Here is a 19,791-nt window from a genome sequence, read left to right on the forward strand (position 1 = left end):
CACGCGTATCATCCAATGAGAGCGTATCTAAATTTTCTTATTGTGATTGGCTGTTTGTTGTGACAGACAGCTGGGTTGTCCAATTGCACACATGGATTTTTTGATCCCGCCCAGAATTGGCCGTTCGTAGCTCGTTATTCGTCAGAGCAGAATTTTAAACTATTTAAACCGTTTTGAGCGGGTGGCTGAAAACAAGAGACAGCGGAGCCGGAGACATAAAGTAGCTGCTAAAGTTAAACTAGCCTCTAATGTTTATAAACAAAATACAAGCAAGGATCATACTTTTGGATCACCAACTCGTTGTTTTTGCAGTGTGATCGTGCATACAGGCTAAAGAGGTAGATGGCGTTTTACAATGTATTATGCTGCTGTTTAAATTAACGTTAGCTAGGTTGGCTATGGATTCTTAATGTAGTCAGAAAAATTTTCACGTTTTAGTTAAAAGCAAGTATTATGTGTAACGTTACGTTTAATATTCTTAAAGTGTAACAACCGAAATGGCTGTTTGTTTATTATTCTGTGTTCAAGCATGTTCATTTGAACTAAGATCAGAAAAAAAGATTTCGTTTGTAAAAGCCAACTTAGAATAAATGTTTACATTTGTTAATTTCACAAAAGAAACCGGGAGGAAATGAAATCTGAATTTGCTTTAACGTCTAAAAGTGTGTTAGTCGTTACGTGATTAGTATGTAACGTTACCTGCATCGTGAGTCAGTGAAATTATTTCTATTGTCTTGAGAAATACCGTCTAAATGCTAAACTTTTACTTTAACATTTGACAGATGTCAAATAAAGCGTTTTTATGCTAAAGTTAGATGAAAATGAAATGCATATGAATATTAATGAGACTGGAGATTTTGCTCTTTGTTGTCAAGTTCGCCACTGAAGAGGAAATGCCTGTTTTTCTATTTACCCTGAAGCACATAATCACATATGTAATGTAAACGAATGTGTTTTCAAAATGACAGCTTGACAAAAGTGCCTAGTTTGTGATCATTTGCATGCAAATTTATTTGTGACCTTGCACCACAAAACCAGTCTTAAGTAGCATGGGTGTATTTGTAGCAGTAGGCAAAAATGCATTGAATGAGTTCAAATGATTGCTCTTTATTTTAAGCCAAAAATCATTAGGATATTAAGTAAAGATCATGTTCCATGAAGATTTAAGTTTCCTAACACAAATATTAAAACTTAATTTTTTATTAGTAATATGCATTGCTAAGAACTTAATTTGGAAAACTTTTTAAAGGCGATTTTCTCAATATTTAGTTTTTTGCACCCTCATATTCCAGATTTTGAAATTGTTGTATCTTGGCCAAATATTGACCCATCCTAACAAACCTTACATCAGCTGACCCTTATGAGTGGTTTTGTGGTCCAGGGTCACATTTTATCCCACTTCACAGAGTTACTTTATTAGTCAGAATTGCAAAACCAAGAACTACTTTCCTTCTGTATTTCCAGGGACGCCACCATGAGTTCCTTGCCGGAGACCACGCGCTCCCTCATGGAAGTTTTTAATGGGAAGCTCCAGGATTTTACCAATGAAATTGACAGTGTCCACATGGTGTGGCTGGAGGAGATCCAGCAGGAAGCTTATCGCATGTTTTCCAGGTGAGAGACTCTGTAAATGTGAGGTGGAGCGTGTTATACACTTCATACTTGTTCTGTCTTGTCAACTTTGTGTTTGAAAGAATCACTTGGCTGCTATTTAGGTTATTAGACATGTTCATTAAAAAAAAATATTTTGCTGTTCAGTGACTTCAGCACCGAGCCAGAACTCATGCCAAAGACTCCATCACAGAAAAAGACTAACCGCAGGAAGCGGGTGTCAATGGAGCTTAATGAGTCTCGCAGCAAAAGACGGTAAGGTTTTTGACAGTGCTTGTTTGTCAATGTCTGTTTAGTTGCTTGGTACAGCAACAATTGTTAATATACACTACCAGTCAAAAGTTTTTGAACAGTAAGATTTTTTAAGTGTTTTTTTTTTAATTATTATATAAAGATGAATTTTTTGGCATTTTTGCCTTTATTATGATAGGACAGATCAGGTATGACAGGAAGCGAAGTGGGAGAGAGATAGGGGGCAGGATCGGGAAAGGTCCTCGAGTTGCTATTCGAACGCAACATGACAATGCGCTGGCAATATTTTTAAATAAGAACTCTCTTCTGCTCACAGAGCCTGCATTGATTTGATCCAAAGTACAGCAGGTTTTCTGCATCATTATTCAGTTTTCAATGTCACATGATCCTTCAGAGTTTTTTTTCTTTTTGGAAAATAAATTATGGAAATTGACTATTTAGCAAGGATGCTTTAAATTGATCAAACGTGATGATAAAGACATTTATAATGTTACAAAATATTTCTATTTCAGATAAATGCCGTTTTTCTAAACTCTCTATTCATCAAAGAAACCTGAAAAAAATTATACACAGCTGTTTTTAACAACAATAATGTTTTAAGCAGCAAATCAGAATGCTATAATGATTTCTGAAGGATCATGTGACTGGAGTAATGATGCTAAAAATTCAGCTTTGAAGTCACAGGAATAAATAACATTTTGAAATGTACTCCCGATAGAAAACTATTGTTTTAAATGGTAAAAATATTTCAAAGATTTACTATTTTTGCTTTGGACCAAATAAATGCAGGCTTGGTGAGCAAAACATTAAATCTTACCGTTCAAAAACTTTTGCTTGTTAGTGTGGTTTACATTTTATTAGATTAAGTTATTCATTTTGGTTAGATTTCTACAATATAGCTGATTTTTGGTAGGGCTCCTCTGGTCATGTAGGGCTGTGTTTTTTTTTTTGTTTTTTTTTGTGGTGGTGTTTTTTTTTTTTATTATTAATATGACTTCATGTATTTAATGTCACTGTAAAACAAATTGTTTAAGAAGGTGTTTTTTTTTTTTTTTTTTTACCGTACAAATGTTTTAACAACTATTTATGGCTGTATTAATTTGTCAAACATGAAGCCATCAAACCTTTTTTTTTAATGAAAGCTGCATGGAAATTAAAGCTTCTCTGTACAAACCTATTTAACAACCTTTGCAGTTTGATAAATATCACTATTTTGTTATAATTAGTCATGCATTCCTATGTTCCTGCTGCTCAAACAGAAAAACATGACACCAGTCATGCCAAGGTCATGGGTTTGATTCCCAGGAAATGTAAAAACTCAAATTGGCTGATTTGAATTTTATTTTTTTCGTACAATGATGTAGTATGTTGTCACTGTCTCTAGTTTCTCCAAGGGGAAACGCAGCAACCTGCGTCGTTCCTCGGTCCAGATGACCCTAAACAGCATCTCTGAACTCGTTACGCCACACCTGCCAAACGACAGCTCCGAGAGCCTGATAGAGGAACCTGCTCGCCGCACGCGTCGCAACAAAGCCACCGCTCCTGCTGAAACCGAACCTGTCAAGCGCAGCACCCGTAACAAAGGTGGCGCCAAAGCCAAGGAAATAGAAGTGGTGGAGGAGAACATTCAAGAAGCCATTGAGATTCAGGATTCAGGCTCCAATCAGGATCAGATTCTGGTGTCTGAAGCTGTGGTGAAGATTCCCTCCTCGGAGCGCTTGAGTGCGGATTCGATGCTGAACACTGCTGTGTCTCCGAGCCGATCCGCTAATAAAATCCCCATTGCTACATCTGGGTTGCAGACAACACCTCAGGGCTCTTCTCGGACGTCGGTTCGGCGCTCACTGGTGGTGCGCCGTTCTCTGGTGGGCCTCAGGCATAGCATGACCCAGGAAGCTGTTCGCAGGGCGTCCCGACGCTCTTTCCTGAAGAAGAAAGCCAGGCTGGGAAACTCGACCTGCAGCAGCTCAGTCAGTGGTGAGACTTTGACAGAACTCAAAGGAATAGTTTGAGCAAAAATAAAAGTTTTGTCATTAATTGCTCACCCTCATTATCATTCCAAACATGCCTTCGTTCGCCTTAAGTCGCAAATTAAGATAAGATAATAAGATTTGATGAAATCTGAGAGCTTTCTGACCCTCCATAGATGTGGTATCATCATGAACACACGTCGAAGACTGACACGAAAGAGAAATTGTTCAGTCAAGTTGTTGTTTTTGTTTTCTGTGCGTGCTAAAAAGTATTCTCGTAGCTTCATAACATTATGGTTGAACCACTGATGTCACGTGGACTGTTTGAACGATGTCCTTAATACCTTTCTGAGCCTTGAACGTGTCAGTTGCACTGGTGTCTATGCCAGGTCAGAACACTTTTGGATTTCATCAAAAATATCTTAATTTGTGTTCTGAAGATGAAAAAAGGTCTTACGGGTTTGGAACAATATGAGGGCGAGTAATTAATGACACAACTTGACCCTGTATCATTTTGAGTCACCAACTCTAATTGTAAGTAAATGACTGAGATCAGTTTGAATGCCTTAATAGGATTTGCTTGCTTTAGTTGTGTTTAAAGTAAGTTGTTTTTGTTTACTGTTGCTCTTTCCAGAGGACATTTGTATGGACATTGAAACTGAGGAAATGGAGAACAAAATAGAACAGTGAGTGCTTCTGCTTTTATTTCAGTTGTTAAATTGTTTCGTCTGGGATTCAAAACCACAACCTTTTGGTTATCAGTTAAGATCTTGTAAACACTGTTTCACGGTTCTGTTTTAGGGTTGATCCACCGCAAATGGTGACTGAACCAGCTACTGAAACCAAACCTGAACCAGAAGTCGTCCAAACTAAGGTATGAAATATCTACTCTGCTCTGCTTTCATTCACTAAAAGAGCCACTTCCAGTCAAAGCCAAAAAAAATTCAGACACCTTCAGCATTTTTCACTTTTTGCTTTTTCATTAAAAAAATGGTAATAAAATGACAAACTGTCTTAGAACAAATACATCTTGATAATGTCAGATAGTTTGATAGAAGGTATGTAATTGATTACAATCAATGAAAAATTTAGACAACTGTTATGACAAACACTATAGATACTATTTGATCAATTACCATGTAATGCTTAATTTTGTTCATTCTGTGGTGTTAAAAAAAGTGGCATTAGCAATTGAAGAACAAACACGCAAGCAAAACATGGTCAGTTAAAATTTTTGTCCTAAATTAATTAATTTTACTGCTAGCCCACTGTATGAAGATTTTTGGGGTATTATATGTTAGGGCTGTGCAATTAGTTGGAATTGTTTCGATTTAGGCTCTAAACTATTATGACATTCCAAGTAAAGTGAATGTTTTGCTTAAAGTGCGTACCTAAATGGTCAAATGCATGCACACATATAAATGCAGCGTTTGGTGATTATTCGTGTAAACCTTCATCAGTTATGTCTTAAATTAACAAACAGTTGAGAACGAAAATACGTGTGTAACAGTATATTGGATCTGTGCAGCTCTTAAAGCGGCCACAAGTAATATTTCTTCTGCTGTCTCTGTGCTTAATGTTAATAAAACAACGAAAGACACAGACAAAATCACTCACTGCTCTTGACAGAGGGACTTTTTATAAAAAAAAAAAGCATGTTTAATTCTTACAGAATAAATAAATAAATAAAAAAGATACAACTGAAAGTTTATTTATTGTATTGCTATCTTTAAATTAGTCCATCATATAACGTTCCGGACCCACTCATAACCATGTTAAATAATCGTGGTTACAATGTTGACCAACATAATCGTGATTGATTTTTGCCATAATTGAGCAGCCCTATAGTATGTCAAAGTTTATTTTATTTTGCTATCCTCACTTACATAAACGAATGATAGTGTCCTGCACCCACTAGTGTAAAAATAATATTTGGTTTGACTGTAAAAGGCCCTTTCGCACCAAGGGTGATAAATATAAAGTTTTATAAGTCATTCTAAATTTAAGAAAATGGCACCACAGCTATAGCAATGGTGTTACAGAGAAACAATACAGTTCTGATCACTTTTAAAACGGCTTTGCTGGTAGGTATTTATCTTGGAGACGTGGCCACAGTTCTTCTGGATTTAGTCTGTTTCAGTTTGTTCTGATTCTTTGTCATCCCATAAGGACTTGGTGATGGTAAGATCAGATGTCTGTGGAGCCCTGGTTGTTGTCAGAGTCCTTGTCCATCCAAAAAAATTCACTGGGTTATAGGGCTGTGCAATATGGACAAAATAATCATATTGCGATATTTTGAACGAATATTGCGATTGCGATTTTACTTGCGATTTTTTTTTTTTTTTTTTTTTTTTTTTTTTTTTTTTTTTGCTTTTTCAAACAAGCTACATACATACATTCTAAATGTATTCAGTGCACAAGAAGTGCATAAAACATTTCACCATGAAATAACATAGTATTAAGTTTAATAAACAAAACTGTAGTAAAATTGTCTTTAAAACAGACAACATAAAATAAATAAGCCATTTTACTTTTTTTCCCGGTACTTTAGCCTACTTTGTGCAATAACGAATACATTCATTTCAGTGGAAAAATAAGTCAAACTCTCTATTTTAACATTTTGAGGGTTCTAAAATCTTTTTTTTTTCTTATTTGTTTTAATTTTTCTGATAATGAAAAAGCATAAACATTTATTTATTTTTAATCAAATGATAAATAAACCCTTTTAATTTGTCAAACAAACAGAAATTTATTGTTAAAATCAATGCGTGGAAGAAAAATTATATTCAGTTTAAAACGTTTAAATAATAATAAAGTGGTTAATCTTGTTGTAATATTTTTTTTTTTATCATATATATTATGTAAATTATTTAAATAGGAATATATAAACACCTACATTATACTGTACAAAAGTAATACAGGACTAATATTGTTCTGTTTCATGTTAAACCGTACTTTTATTTTGACAGGTTGCAGTGAAGTTTCTGTGTGTATATGATGCTAGTTTTCTCAAATGAAACGGTAAAAGTGAAACTCACAGCAGCGATTTGGCGATTGAGTTTATCTGTTCATGTGAGATGCAAATGCCAAAAATTAGCGGGAGCGTCACGTGTGCTTCAGTCTGCATGTAGTAAAGAAATAAAACGCGTCTCTGCCATTCTTTCATACATACAGAAGCAAACGGAACATGCAGGATTCATATTAAAACGGTCTTTTTGCATTTCAGTTTTCACAGACGCTAGTCCATATCGCGATTTGAATTAAGTGACAGACCAACTTTTGATTTATTAATCCAAAAATCGACGAATTCCGTGGCATTCCGCCGCCGCGCTATAGTAGATTAGGTTTTTATGAATGGAGTCCGCGATCCAGTCCGTGTTTTCGCGGAGGAGACATTGTAATCACGCGACCATGAAGAGACAGAAATGACATTCCTTGGTGTAAATAAGATAAATAACATAAGGCAATTTAGTATGTTTAATAAAAGAACTATGTATAGACCTGTTCTATAGGAAAGATAACCTTAAATGACTTCTATTGTGATGTGGCGCTATATCGAAAATAAAATGAACTTGACGTTCAAGGGGGGCGGTGGTGCCGTTGGGAGGATAGATAAAATCGCAACCTTGTGCGGTTTAGAAATCGCATGTGCTTAAATCGCGATTTTTTTGCGATTGCGATTAATTGCACAGCCCTACTGGGTTATTACAATTAAAGGAACACTCCACTTTTTTTTGGAAATGGGCTCGTTCTCCAACTCCCCCCTGAGTTAATAAGTTGAGTTTTACCATTCAGCCGTTCTCCTGTTCTGGTGATTTTACTTTTAGCATAGTTTAGCATAGATCATTGAATCCTATTAGACCAATATTGCATCACGTTCAAAAATGACCAACAAATTTCGATATTTTTCCTATTTAAAACTTGACACTTCTGTAGTTATATTGTGTACTAATAACGGCAGAAAATGTAAAGCTGCGATTTTTCTAGGCCGATAAGATTAGGAACTACACTCCCATTCCAGCGTAATAGTCAAGGAAGTTTGCTGCTGTAATATGGACACAGCTAGCGGAGTAATAAAACACAGCGCCTGGAATTTATTTCTCAGCTAGGTTACTTCTAATGTGACCGGTGTGATATTACTGCGCCTGCTTCGGCCATGTTATGGCAGCAAACTTCCTTGACTATTACACCGGAATGGGAGTGTAGTTCCTAATCTTATCGGCCTAGAAAATCCCAGGAGGGTTGGAGAATGAGCCTATTGGGGGAAAAAAAGTGTTCCTTTAATGGCAAAAGGACTGATTGAAACCGATATTTCATACTGACACACAACAGCGAAAAAGAGCAATAATTAAAACCACTTATTTGCGCAGTCCTGTAGTCATCTTTATAGTTCTTGGTGTAAAAAAGCCTTAAGCTCAAACCGTTATTTCTTGTTTGTTAGTAACTATTTTATTGCACGGTGCAATTTGTAAGTAACTTACGGCTGGGTAATTTCATAGGAACCGAAACCCGAGAAGACTGAAGAAAACAAACCTGAGGTAGAAGAGCAACTTCCAGAAGAGATTGTTGAATCTCCAAGCACCACTGAGAGCTGTCGCTTCACTCGATCCATGGCTCGTACCTCAGGAACAGGTGTGTGTCTAACATATCTGCTGATGTTAAATACAGAACATGTAATGACAAGTAATGTTTGACTCTGTATTCACTTATTTTCCAGTAACAGATGGGTTAAAATCCAAAGGAGATGGCCGGTGAGCACACTGTTAATTTATTTTTCTTATTATAGTTGGTGGATTTATACGCTGTTTTCTGATAGTCTATGTGGCTTTTCTATCAGGGCTACACGTTCAGGCTCAAAGCGTCATGCAGCTCAAGAAATCAGCACACCCAAAAAGAAACCATCGCCTCCAAAGAAGTGCCTCACGGTATGAGCATATGATCACAATGACCAAAATGAACTCCTAAAGAAGCCACAACTGTTTTCTGAGTCTCGTTGAGGAGAAAAGCTTTCCAGAGATCCACATAATTCTCTGGTTGTTTGCTTGCTTTAATAGATTTTTAATGATCTGGAAGTTTCTTGACGATTCAATTAGAAAGTCTTTTGTCTGATCACACAATCCAATATGTGTCCATTTGTTGTCTTTGTAGAGTATTGCTCCACACATGCGTTCATTCGTGCACACTGTTCAGAAGAACCAGATGCTCATGATGACTCCTGGGTCTCTGGGCCGCACCAACATCATGAAGTCCTTCATTAAATCTGCTTCCAAAACTGAGGTCAAGGTGAGCAGGCTATTTTTGTATTTCAGAGTAGTCTAATTTGTTGTGTTGACTATAAATGTTTGCTGATGTGCTATAAGTAGAAGTCGTTTTAGTTGGTAATTGTACTTCCTGTCTTTCCCCCTCAGTTGGGCTCTGGTTCTGTGGTGAGTATAAACGCAGCGAATCCAGACTTGGGTCATTTCTGTGTCAGTCACAAGAGTACCATTCCTGTATTATGACTGGTCATTAGTTTGTTGGTTATTAACACTACTGTTCAAAAGTTTGGGATTTAAGTTAATACTTTTATTTAGCAAGTTCGCATAAAATTGTAACCCTGGACCACAAAACCAGGATTGGTTCACTTTCATAACAATTTACAGATAATGTACTCGCCCCTTGTCATCCAAGATGTTCATGTCTGTCTTTCCTCAGTCATAAAGAAATTGTTTTTTGAGGAAAACATTTCAAGATTTCTCTCTATATAATGGATATGTATGGTGCCCCGAAGTTTGAACTTCCAAAATGCAGTTTAAATGCGGCTTCAAAAGGCTCTAACTACTCCTTTAAGTAGCACAGGTATATTTGTAGAAATAGCTAAAAATATGTTGTATGGCTCAAAATTATTGATATGATACGTAAAGATCATGTTCCATGAATATATTTTGTAAATGTCCTATTATAAATGTAGTTTTTGGTTGATAATATGCATAAGTTGGACAACTTTTAAAGGTGATTTATTGATTTATTTTTATATTTTTGCATTCTCAGATTCCAGATTTTCAAATAGTTGTACCTTGGATAAATATTATATTGTGCTATCCTAATAAACCAACATTGCTGGAAAGCTAATTTAACAAAAATTGACCCTTATGTCTGGTCTTGTGGTCCAGGTTCACAAATGAACCAAAAAAATGACATTTATAATATTACAATAGATTTCTATTTGAAATGGATGCTGTTGTTTTATTAATCAAGGTGCCCTGAAAAAAAATGACATTAATCATGGTCTCACAAAAGTAAAGAAGCACAGTTTTGTTTTGTTTTTGTTTTTTTGGAACTTAATAATCTGAAATGTTTCTTTAACACCAGTTTAGAATATTAGAATGATTTCTGAAGGATCGTGTGGCACTGAAGACTGGAGCAGTGATGCTGAAAATTCATCACAGGAATTGCATTTTAAACTGCATTGAAATAGAGTGATTTTAAATTGTAGTAATTTTACATTATTGCTGTTTCTACAGTATTTTTAATCAAATAAATGCAGCCTTGGTGAGTTTAAGACACCACTTTTTTTTAAATACAAGTTTTACTGATCCCAAACATTTGAACTGTAGTTAAACTCATATCGAGCTTTGTTAAATGGGCATTTTGTCACTTAGCTGAACGTCCACTGTACAATTAAGACTTTGTCGGATTAACCTCATCACTCGTGTGGTGTATGGATGTCTTTTTTTTTTTTTTTTTTTTTTTTGTGGTTTGGGAAGTTCACATTCACTCTTTTTGTATCTGTGACATTAGCCTATAGTCTTGTTTTCAATCATTGCTTTCACAAAGTGAAAGAACCTGTCTTTATGTGTGATTTAACTCCTAGCGTCCATCATCCTTGTTTAAACCCTCAGTCACTCACTCAGTTGCTGCATTTTTTCCTAATGCTCACTCTATAATTATTACTTTTCCTCCAGGAGCGAGAACGGCAGAAGTGGGACGCCTTGAACAAGAAAATAGAACAAGAGAATGAACGAAAGAAAAAGTTGGAGGAGGATAGGCGAAAGAAACAGGAAGAAATGAAGAGGTGGGAAGGTGCTCATCTTACAGTGCCTTGCAAAAGTATTCATACCCTTTTCAGGTTTTATGTTGCTGCCACATCAATTTATACTCCATGCGCCATAATGACAAAACAACAACAGAATTGTCACAACCGTTGTGAAATTAATACATTGCATGAGTATTCACACCCTTAAATCAGTAATTAGCTGAAGCACCTTTTTGGGTATGATGCAACAAGATTTGCACATCAACATTGGGCATTTATCTGCCATTCTTCACCTCACCTCTCAAGCTCTGTCAGCTTGGATGGGAGATATTTTCAAGTTTCTCCAGAAATATTTGATTGGGTTCAAGCCCAGGCTGTGGCTGGGCCACTTAAAGACATTCACAGAGTTGTCTATAAGCCACTCTTGCTGTGTCCTTTGGGTCATTGTCCCGTTGGAAGGTGAACCTTCTGCCTGTATGAGGTTTTGAATGCTCTGGACTGGGTTTTCATTAAGGCTATTTCAATATTTTGGTGCATTAGGCTACCACCACACTTTAGTTTTGGGATGGTACTCTGCAGTTTATGAGCAGTGCCTGATTTCCTTGGAACATGATGCTTGGAAATGAGGTTCAACAGACCAGGCAATCTTGTTGCTTACAGTCTGAGGTTCTTTTAAGTGCTTTTTTTGCAAATTCCAATTGTGCTTTCATGTATGTTCACTGAGGAGTGAATTGAGTTTTGCCATAAAGCCCAGATTTGTGCTGACATACTTGGCCAGGAATCCCTGGAAGAAGAGGTTTTGTATCTCAATGGGACTTTCCTGGTAAAATAAAGGATAAATCAGTGGAGTGTTGCAGTGATGTTTGTCCTTCTGTAGGTTTCACGTAACAAAATTAATGTTAGGTTCTTGGTCAACACTATAGCCAAGGCCCTTCTCCATCAATTGCTTAGTTTGGCCTCGAGGCCAGCTCTAGGAATAGTTGTGGTTGTGGCGGGAGCGGGACAAAACATGAATGTCGTGGGCGGGACGAGATAACATGTATATCTGCCGGAGCGGGACTGAAAAATCCATCCTGGGTGACAGAGACCACATGTTTCTGTGAACCTTCAAAGCAGCAGATTTTTTATTTTTATTTTTTTTTTTCTGAACTCTTCCTCAGATGTGTGACTTGAGGCTATCCTGTCTCTAAACTCTGCAGGTTTTAACTAGTTTTTGCTCTGTTTTCAACTGTTAGACCTTTTAATGTGTTTTCGTGTGTGCGCGCGTGCCTTTTCATACACATTCAACTCCATTTGTGACAAGTTAATGCCACTTGAAGTGTAGTAACATCTACAAGTGATAAATGCTCCTCAGATGAATTTTTACTGTCCTAGATAAGGGTATGAATACTTATGCAATAGAATGAGTTTGCAAAGATATTAACCTGGGAGTATACAAAACGTGGAAAAAAAAAATGGAGTGTGAATACTTTTGCAAGGCACTTTGTGTGTTTGCCATTAATAATTCAGGTTTAATGAATAGTACTGAATCGATCAATCTAGTTTAAGTGTGAATGCAAACCCAGACTCAAGTGAATTCTGTGCACTGTAGGAAGCGCGACGAGCGTTTGAAGCGGGTTGTTGAGGCTCGAGTGAAAGGCGAAAAGGAGAAGGAGCAGGAAAAGAAAAAGAAGATCGAAGAAAAGATGGCACAGCTGGAAAAGAAAAATGACATGGTACTGAAAATATAAAAAATAAAAGGAAACCCACAGTAACTGTCTAGTGTTGAGCTACTGTTTCCTAAGGTCTATTGTGATTCTTTCTCAGCTGCGTGTTGAGCGGTTGGCTGAGGAGAAAGCCAAGAGGAAGGTGGCCACTAAAAGACAGGAAGAGCTGGAACTGCGCAAGAAACAGGAAGAGGCAGCCAGACAAAAGAAACTTCAGCAAGTTGTAAGTCAACCTCTGCATTCAAAGTGGGAAGGCCATGTTAAAAACAATTCAAGTGCAGGCAATTGTTGATCTTGACAAATAATGAAAGTGTACTTAGAAATTGTGTATTTATTCATATTCTGTATGATGCAAAGCTGAGTTTTCAGCATCATTACTCCAGCCTTTAATGTCACATGATCCTTCAGAAATCATTCTAATATGCTGATTAGCTGCTTAAGAATCATTTACATGTCTTTTTCTTCAGGAGGAAGAGGAGCGGCGACACCAGGAGCTGCTGGCCAAACGTAAGGCTGAAGAGGAGCGAGAGAAGGCCCGCAAACTGGCTGAGGCCACGCGTGCTCTGGAGCTGAAGAAGGAACAAGAGCGGGAGAAAGAGAAGGAGCGCGAACGAGAGAGGGAAAAAGAGAAGGAGCGGGAGAGAGAGCGGGAACGAGAAAGACAGGCTGCAGCTGAGAAGTTGGTTTTGGCTTTTTTGGATCTTTAAAATGGAAGCATAACATTCAGAGATGCTAAATTTGCATGTTTGTGTTTCTTGCAGAGAAAGACTAGAGAAAGAGAAGGCTATCGCTCTTCAGAAGGAACTGGAGAGGGCAGCCAGAGAGAAAGAGAGGAAGGAAATGGAGGAGAAGAGGAAGATGGTGAGAATTGTTTGTTTGTCCTAATGATGGTTGATTGCTGGATTTTCTATTTCTTGGTCCATAATCAAGCTCCTCTAAAAGGAAAAGTTCAGCCAAAAATAAAAATGCAGTCATTAATTAATCTCCCTCATGCCGTTCCAAACTTTTAAGACCTTTGTTCATCTTCAGGACACGAATTAAGATCTGTTTGATTAAATCAAGTGAAATCCTGAGCTTTCTGACTCTGCATAGACAGTAACGCAACTACCACGTTCAAGACCTAGGGTCATAGTACTGAACGCACGTCGAAGACCGACGAAGAAATTGTTTAATGCAGTCGTTGTGTTGCTTTCTATGGAGGGTCAGAAAGCTCTCGGCTTTTATCAGAACTGTCATAGATTGTGTTCTGATGAACGAAGGTCATCAGGTTTGGAACGGCATGAGGGTGAGTAATGACAATTTTAATTTTTTTGGTGAACTATCCCATTAAACATCTGCTTAACATTTTCCCCTCTCCAATAAGGACAGAACGATTATTGAAAATGTGTAGTACCTGCTAAAGGCACTTGTGTTGCATATCAATCGCAAAATCTCATCAATTTTCTGTTCATCAATTTTTCTTAACAGGAAGAGCAGAGAAGGGCTGAAGAGGAGAGGGAAGCCCAACGGAAACTTGCAGCAGCCTCTGCCCCAGCGCCTCCTACAGTTACAGCACAGGTAATTGCCAACATCTAAAGTCAATTATCCTTGTTTTTATATTATATTATATTATATTATTATTCAACTAGTCAAAAGTTTTTGAATAGTAAGTTTTTTTTTTTTTTTTTAAGAATTCTCACAAACTGTTCATTTGATCCAAAAAAACAGAACAATTATTTTAAATGGTCAGTATTTTTTACTATTTAAAATAACTGCTTTCTGTTTGAATGTATTGTAAAATGTCATTCCTGTGATTAAAGCTAAATTTTCAGCGTCATTACTCCAGTTTTAGTCTCACATGATCCTTCAGAAATCATTCTAATATGTTGAATTGCTGTTCAAGGGGGAAAATTATCATATTTAAAACTTTATTTTATTATTATTTTTTTTTTTTTCAGTTTTTGAATAGAAAGATTAGCATTTATCTGAGATAAAATGCTTTTGTAATATTACATGCTATATCATTTAAAAGCTTGCTTTTGGGGGGGGGGTATTTAATACTTCTATTTAGCAAGGATGCTTTAAATTGATCAAGTGATATAATGCTACAAAAGATTTGTATTTCAGATAAATGCTGTTCTTCTGAACATTCTATTTATCAAATTTAAATTCTACTCTGTCTTCAACAATGATGGGTTTTTTTTTTTGTTATTTAGAAGCAAATCAGAATATTAGAATGATTTCTAAAGGATCATGTGACTAGAGTAATTATGCTAAAAATTCAGCTTAGAAATCACAGGAATAACAGGCATTTTTAAAATGTATGCAAAATTATTTTAAATAGTAAAATTTTGAAATTTTTTCACCGTTTTATTGTACTTTGACTCAAATAAATACAGCCTTCCTGAGCAGAAGAGACTTCTTTTGAAAACATTTAAAATCTTGTTGTCCAAAAACTTTTGTCTGGTGGTGTACATGCATTTTATGTATTCATATTTGGTCCATTTTAAACATTTTTGTAAAATTACCAGGTCTCTTCTGCAAAACCACAAGCAGCTAATATGCTCAACGCCACTATAACCAAGGGTTCTGCTCTAAACAAGACTGTAGATATTGAGGTAAACGCCTTTGCTTTCCCAGTTGTTCTAAATTCTAAGTATTTAAACATACTGCGAATAAATATTTATTGAAGATTTTACTCCATTTCCACAGGCCTCTCTTCTGAAAACTCCAGTTGGGAAAGGAGCTGCTCACAATAAGACCATAGATCACGGAGCTGGACTCAACGTGACCGTGGACATTGAGGTGAGGTCACCGCAACTGTTACTTGTCTCCTTTTTTTTTTTTTTTTTTTTTCTTCTTCTTCTTTTCCTTGCTGAAGGAGGGAATGTTGGATTGCATAACTAAGCACCAATTAGTTCCCAGAGAAGCAATGCATTGAAGACTTAAATTTCCAGTTAGATGTTTTTTCCGTCTAATAGCCACTGATGACTTAACTTGAGGTTTTTTGTTTGCTTAGAAACACATAAACTATTCTCAGATGGCTGGAACAGCTGGTTTCTGATTCCATCTCTTGTGTTATACTTTGCAGCAATCTCCACAGTCATACCAGATCACCCCTAAGGGCCAAAAAGTGACTGTTTTGGTGAATCCTGAAGACTATGGCATGGACCAGAACAGCGATGACTCAACAGATGATGAATCTGCGCCCAGAAAACCCATCCCGTCCTGGGCTGAGGGTATGATGCTTCTTGGCAGCTACTGGAAATGTTTATTTGTAGTCACAGTTTAGCTTATGTTCCATCTGTGGACTCTAGGGGTGTTCAGTGGGTCAAATGGTTTTCACTAGGGCTGTCCCCGACTATGAATTTTCATAGTCGAATCAGAATTTTCGAATCTTTCTATAGTCGACCGATAGTCGAATCATCTAGGCTTATGTGCGTGTGTGAATGGGTTGGGAGGGGCACGACACTATAGTCAGCAGGAGGGTAAAACTATTTTTATTTTATTTTATAAGCGACCAAAACTGCCTGCCAACTGACAGACAAACTTATTTAGGTTTAAATAAAAACACAGAACGCGTCTTTTAGTTCTAAAAACGCGAGGCGCACAGCACTGCCTTTTTTGGTGACTTTTAATGAAAGAGCAGTGTGCTGCGGTTTTTTTATGTTGCTAAGCAACGACCAAAACAGCTGTCCTGTCAGTCAAATCAAAGGATTATAGCGCGAGCGCTCTAAAATCTTAGTTTTTTGCTGTTAAGTAAACTGTCATATTAGCAGAAACCCTAAATAATACAGCTCCGGGTTACCCACGATAGACACCAAAGGTTTCTCCTCCATTTCTTGGAGTCTCCGGACTTTTTAAGCAACGGTAAACTTTCGCCATCACAACAGAAGGCCCGCCTCTCCATTCATTCGATTGGACAATGGAAAAGAACGCAAATGACGTTGGGCGTTTTTCCGCTCAGAGTTGATTTTTTTTTTTTTCAACTTCAGGCGCTCAGAGCGCTCCTGCAAAACGCGAGGCGCAGCAGGCGGCGAAAACGCGAGGCGCCGGGGGGCATAAACAGCGTGCAGAACGCTCACTGCCAACAGAAAACCATTCAAAAGAGGCGCCTCCAACTGCAAAAACGCGTTCGGTGTGATCGCCGCCATCCCTGCCGTCAAGATGGTCCTCATCTCGTCATGCATCAGGGAAAGTGAAAATTAAATTAGTCACAGGGGTGGTTGGATTTATTCACAAACACGTTAAAAATATTTATTGAACGCTTCTTTCTTTTCACTTTTGTTTTTACTGCATTATCATAATCAAAGGCTGTATATAACTTAATATAACCGTACAAAACCAGTAGTTCTGTGTGCAATTAGACATTGAGCACCCCCATATTGGCAAAATGGTATGATGCTCGTTTCACCCGCGAAGATTCGACTGTGAGATCGGTGGTCGAATCAGGCTCCGCATATCGATGCATCGAATCTTCGACTATTCGGGGACAGCCCTAGTTTTCACTGAATTCTGATTTGAGAATTTGCTCTTGTTTATTTTGCATCATCCTAATGTGATGTTGTTTTGTGCAGGTATGCAGTTGCAGCAGACAATAATGAAGCACTATTATAATCCACTGGATTTGAATTCGTATTTCGGAGAACCTGAACCGCCCAAACTGGAGGCGATCTTTAAGCGGACCAAAGCTCGCTTCTTCAAGCGCACTAGCTCTGCTGTCTGGCATTCTCCACCACGTCTAGGAAATCTGGGCCATTAAGCATATGTATTTTTGTATTTTTTTTTTCTGTAGTCTTTTTTATGTTGTCTTTTATATAACTTTAATAAAGCATTTTAAAAATCTATATGTAAGCAGGTTAGACTGGGTGGGGGAAAGAGCAGAATGTGTAATTTACATTACACAAGAGACGATGGGGTTTAACGCCAGCTTCCTGCCGCTGAGGGCGGACTGGGATGGGCTCTGTTTAACTTACCTGCTTTGTTTTTTAGGTAATGGGATTACCCTGTCACCTATGTATTTGAATATAGAGCCACATGTAATAAGTTTGGATGTGTTCACAGGAGCTGCTACAAATGGGATGATGTAGAAAATACGGGGATGGTGTTTGCCTATAAAACTCACTTCACAAAGAGTGTCAGATTTACTGTGGACTGTTCTAAATGTCTGCAATGTCTCTTGTTTTTGGTAGTGTCAAAGTACGTTTCCATTACAGATTTCTTCAAAACTGGTGATATTTTATAAATGTTGATTAAAAAGTATTGCGAAATGACGCCGTTTCCATTAACCGATGTTATGCGACTAAAACTGAATTTTCTCCTCTCATGATAAGTCATGGCAACACATTTTTGTAGGATTTTGGCTATATTTTATATTGCCTGAAAAACCACCTGCTAGCATAGACTTATTTTGCAATTATATGGGAGTTTTTGCGCAATTGACGTGTTGCCATTAGGCGTATTTGCTATTTCAATTTGTGCAATTTAAAGGGTAATGGAAACGCAGCTATTGATGTGATTTGTGGTGCACGCAGATTTAATTTTGTTACAATCTTTTACATGGGCTGTTTATACAACAATGTAGTCAAAAAAATGAGAAGTTTAAGTTTCACTTACACACCATGTTTTCAAAACAATTCTTGTTTACCCGCATCTGCAAAAATCCTGTATTACATGTTCCAGGCCAGTAGTTGGCACAAAGCTCTGCGTGAACACCGGATTCTGGTTCATGACAGTTAGGGTAAACTCCCAACTAATTTTCTCCAACTTTAAAATCATCCTACATCACTATTTTAACTTTTTGTTTTTGTAAAGGGCATTTGACCTCCTTTGCTTGTTCACTTTTAATATTGGGTTGGTAATTCTGCAGCGGTGTAGGATGATTTTGAAGTTGGAGGAGAAAATGAGATGGGAGTTTTTCGACATATCCTAACTGTCACGGACCGGAATACAGAGTTCATGCAGAGCTAGACAAGACGAGCATTTGAGGTTGAAAAGTATATACAGTCAAGCCTGAAATTATTCATACCTCTGGCAAATCTGGCTTAAAGTTACTTTAAAAAAAAAAAAAAAAAAAAAAATTTTTGACTGGAAATGACACTGGGTTCCCCCAAAAGGTAAGACAATGTGCAAAAGGCATCATTGTGTGTGTGTGTGTGTGGGGGGGGGGGGGTATACCCTTTGCAAACTGTCACAGTCTATGGGAAAATCCAAAGTTCTATACCATTCCCAATAGTCCAAGCTGTTCTAAAGCATCCTAATTACTCTGATTCATTGGGAACAGCTGTTAATCAACTCAACAGGTGAAAAACAGAAGCTCTCAGCTGTTTGTTTGTGGACAGTCATGGCTAAGACAAAGGAGCTCACTGAGGACCTGCGGCTGTGCATTGTGGCTGCTCACAAATACAAGACGTTCCGCACTGTGAAAAATCTCAAGAGGACATGGTCGAAAGCCAAAAGTGACACCTGTGCTGGCCAGGAGGATAGTGAGAGAGGTAAAAAAAAAAAAAAAAACACCACCAAGGCCATCCTGATGAATCTGGGCTCTGCTGGTGGCGACATCTCAAGGCAGACAGTCCAACAGACACTGCACACCGCTGGGTTCCACGGACACAGACCAAGGAGGACACCACTTCTTCAGATAAGGTACACAGAAGCCTGCTTGGCCTTTACAAATGTTCATCTGGACAAAGAAGACTTCTGGTCTTCTGTTTTATAGTCAGATGAAACAAAAATTTAATTGTTTGCCCACAATGATGTAGCCTTCGTTTGGTGTAAAAAAAAAAAAAAAAAAGGAGAAACCTTCAACCCTAAGAGCACCATCCCCACTGTCAAACATGGTGGTGGGAACCTAATGTTTTTTTTTAGCCAGTGGACCAGGGAACCTAATCACAGTAAACGGCACCATGAAAAAGGAGCAATACAGGTCCTTCTCAAAAAATTAGCATATTGTGATAAAGTTCATTATTTTCTGTAATGTACTGATAAACATTAGACTTTCATATATTTTAGATTCATTACACACAACTAAAGTAGTTCAAGCCTTTTGTTTTAATATTGATGATTTTGGCATACAGCTCATGAAAACCCAAAATTCCTATCTCAAAAAATTTGCATATTTAATCCAACCAATAAAAGAAAAGTGTTTTTAATACAAAAAAGTCAACCTTCAAATAATTATGTTCAGTTATGCACTCAATACTTAGTCGGGAATCCTTTTGCAGAAATGACTGCTTCAATGCGGCGTGGCATGGAGGTG

At 37.5% G+C, this 19,791-nt stretch overlaps 1 protein-coding gene across 3 annotated transcripts; it reads left to right on the forward strand.

Moving 5' to 3' along the window:
* The first annotated feature begins 200 nt into the window (after positions 1 to 200).
* incenp (inner centromere protein) lies at positions 201 to 17,669 on the forward strand. 3 transcript variants are annotated; one of them, XM_073831888.1, is made up of 21 exons: positions 201 to 338; positions 1,465 to 1,614; positions 1,759 to 1,866; positions 3,248 to 3,840; positions 4,468 to 4,519; positions 4,635 to 4,707; positions 8,333 to 8,465; positions 8,551 to 8,584; positions 8,671 to 8,758; positions 8,982 to 9,116; positions 9,242 to 9,259; positions 10,778 to 10,887; positions 12,440 to 12,563; positions 12,655 to 12,777; positions 13,022 to 13,233; positions 13,316 to 13,415; positions 14,022 to 14,111; positions 15,065 to 15,151; positions 15,246 to 15,338; positions 15,625 to 15,772; positions 17,111 to 17,669. In XM_073831888.1, exons 2-21 carry the CDS (start codon positions 1,475 to 1,477, stop codon positions 17,293 to 17,295), a joined length of 2,646 nt encoding a protein of 881 aa, XP_073687989.1. In that variant the 5' UTR covers positions 201 to 338; positions 1,465 to 1,474; the 3' UTR covers positions 17,296 to 17,669. The 3 variants fall into 3 exon arrangements, with proteins under 3 accessions (XP_073687989.1, XP_073687990.1, XP_073687991.1); XM_073831889.1 differs by having other exon boundaries at positions 8,557 to 8,584; XM_073831890.1 differs by lacking the exon at positions 9,242 to 9,259.
* The last annotated feature ends 2,122 nt before the right edge of the window (positions 17,670 to 19,791 follow it).

This window comes from Garra rufa, chromosome 25, assembly GCF_049309525.1.
Source record: "Garra rufa chromosome 25, GarRuf1.0, whole genome shotgun sequence".
NCBI lineage: Eukaryota > Metazoa > Chordata > Actinopteri > Cypriniformes > Cyprinidae > Garra > Garra rufa.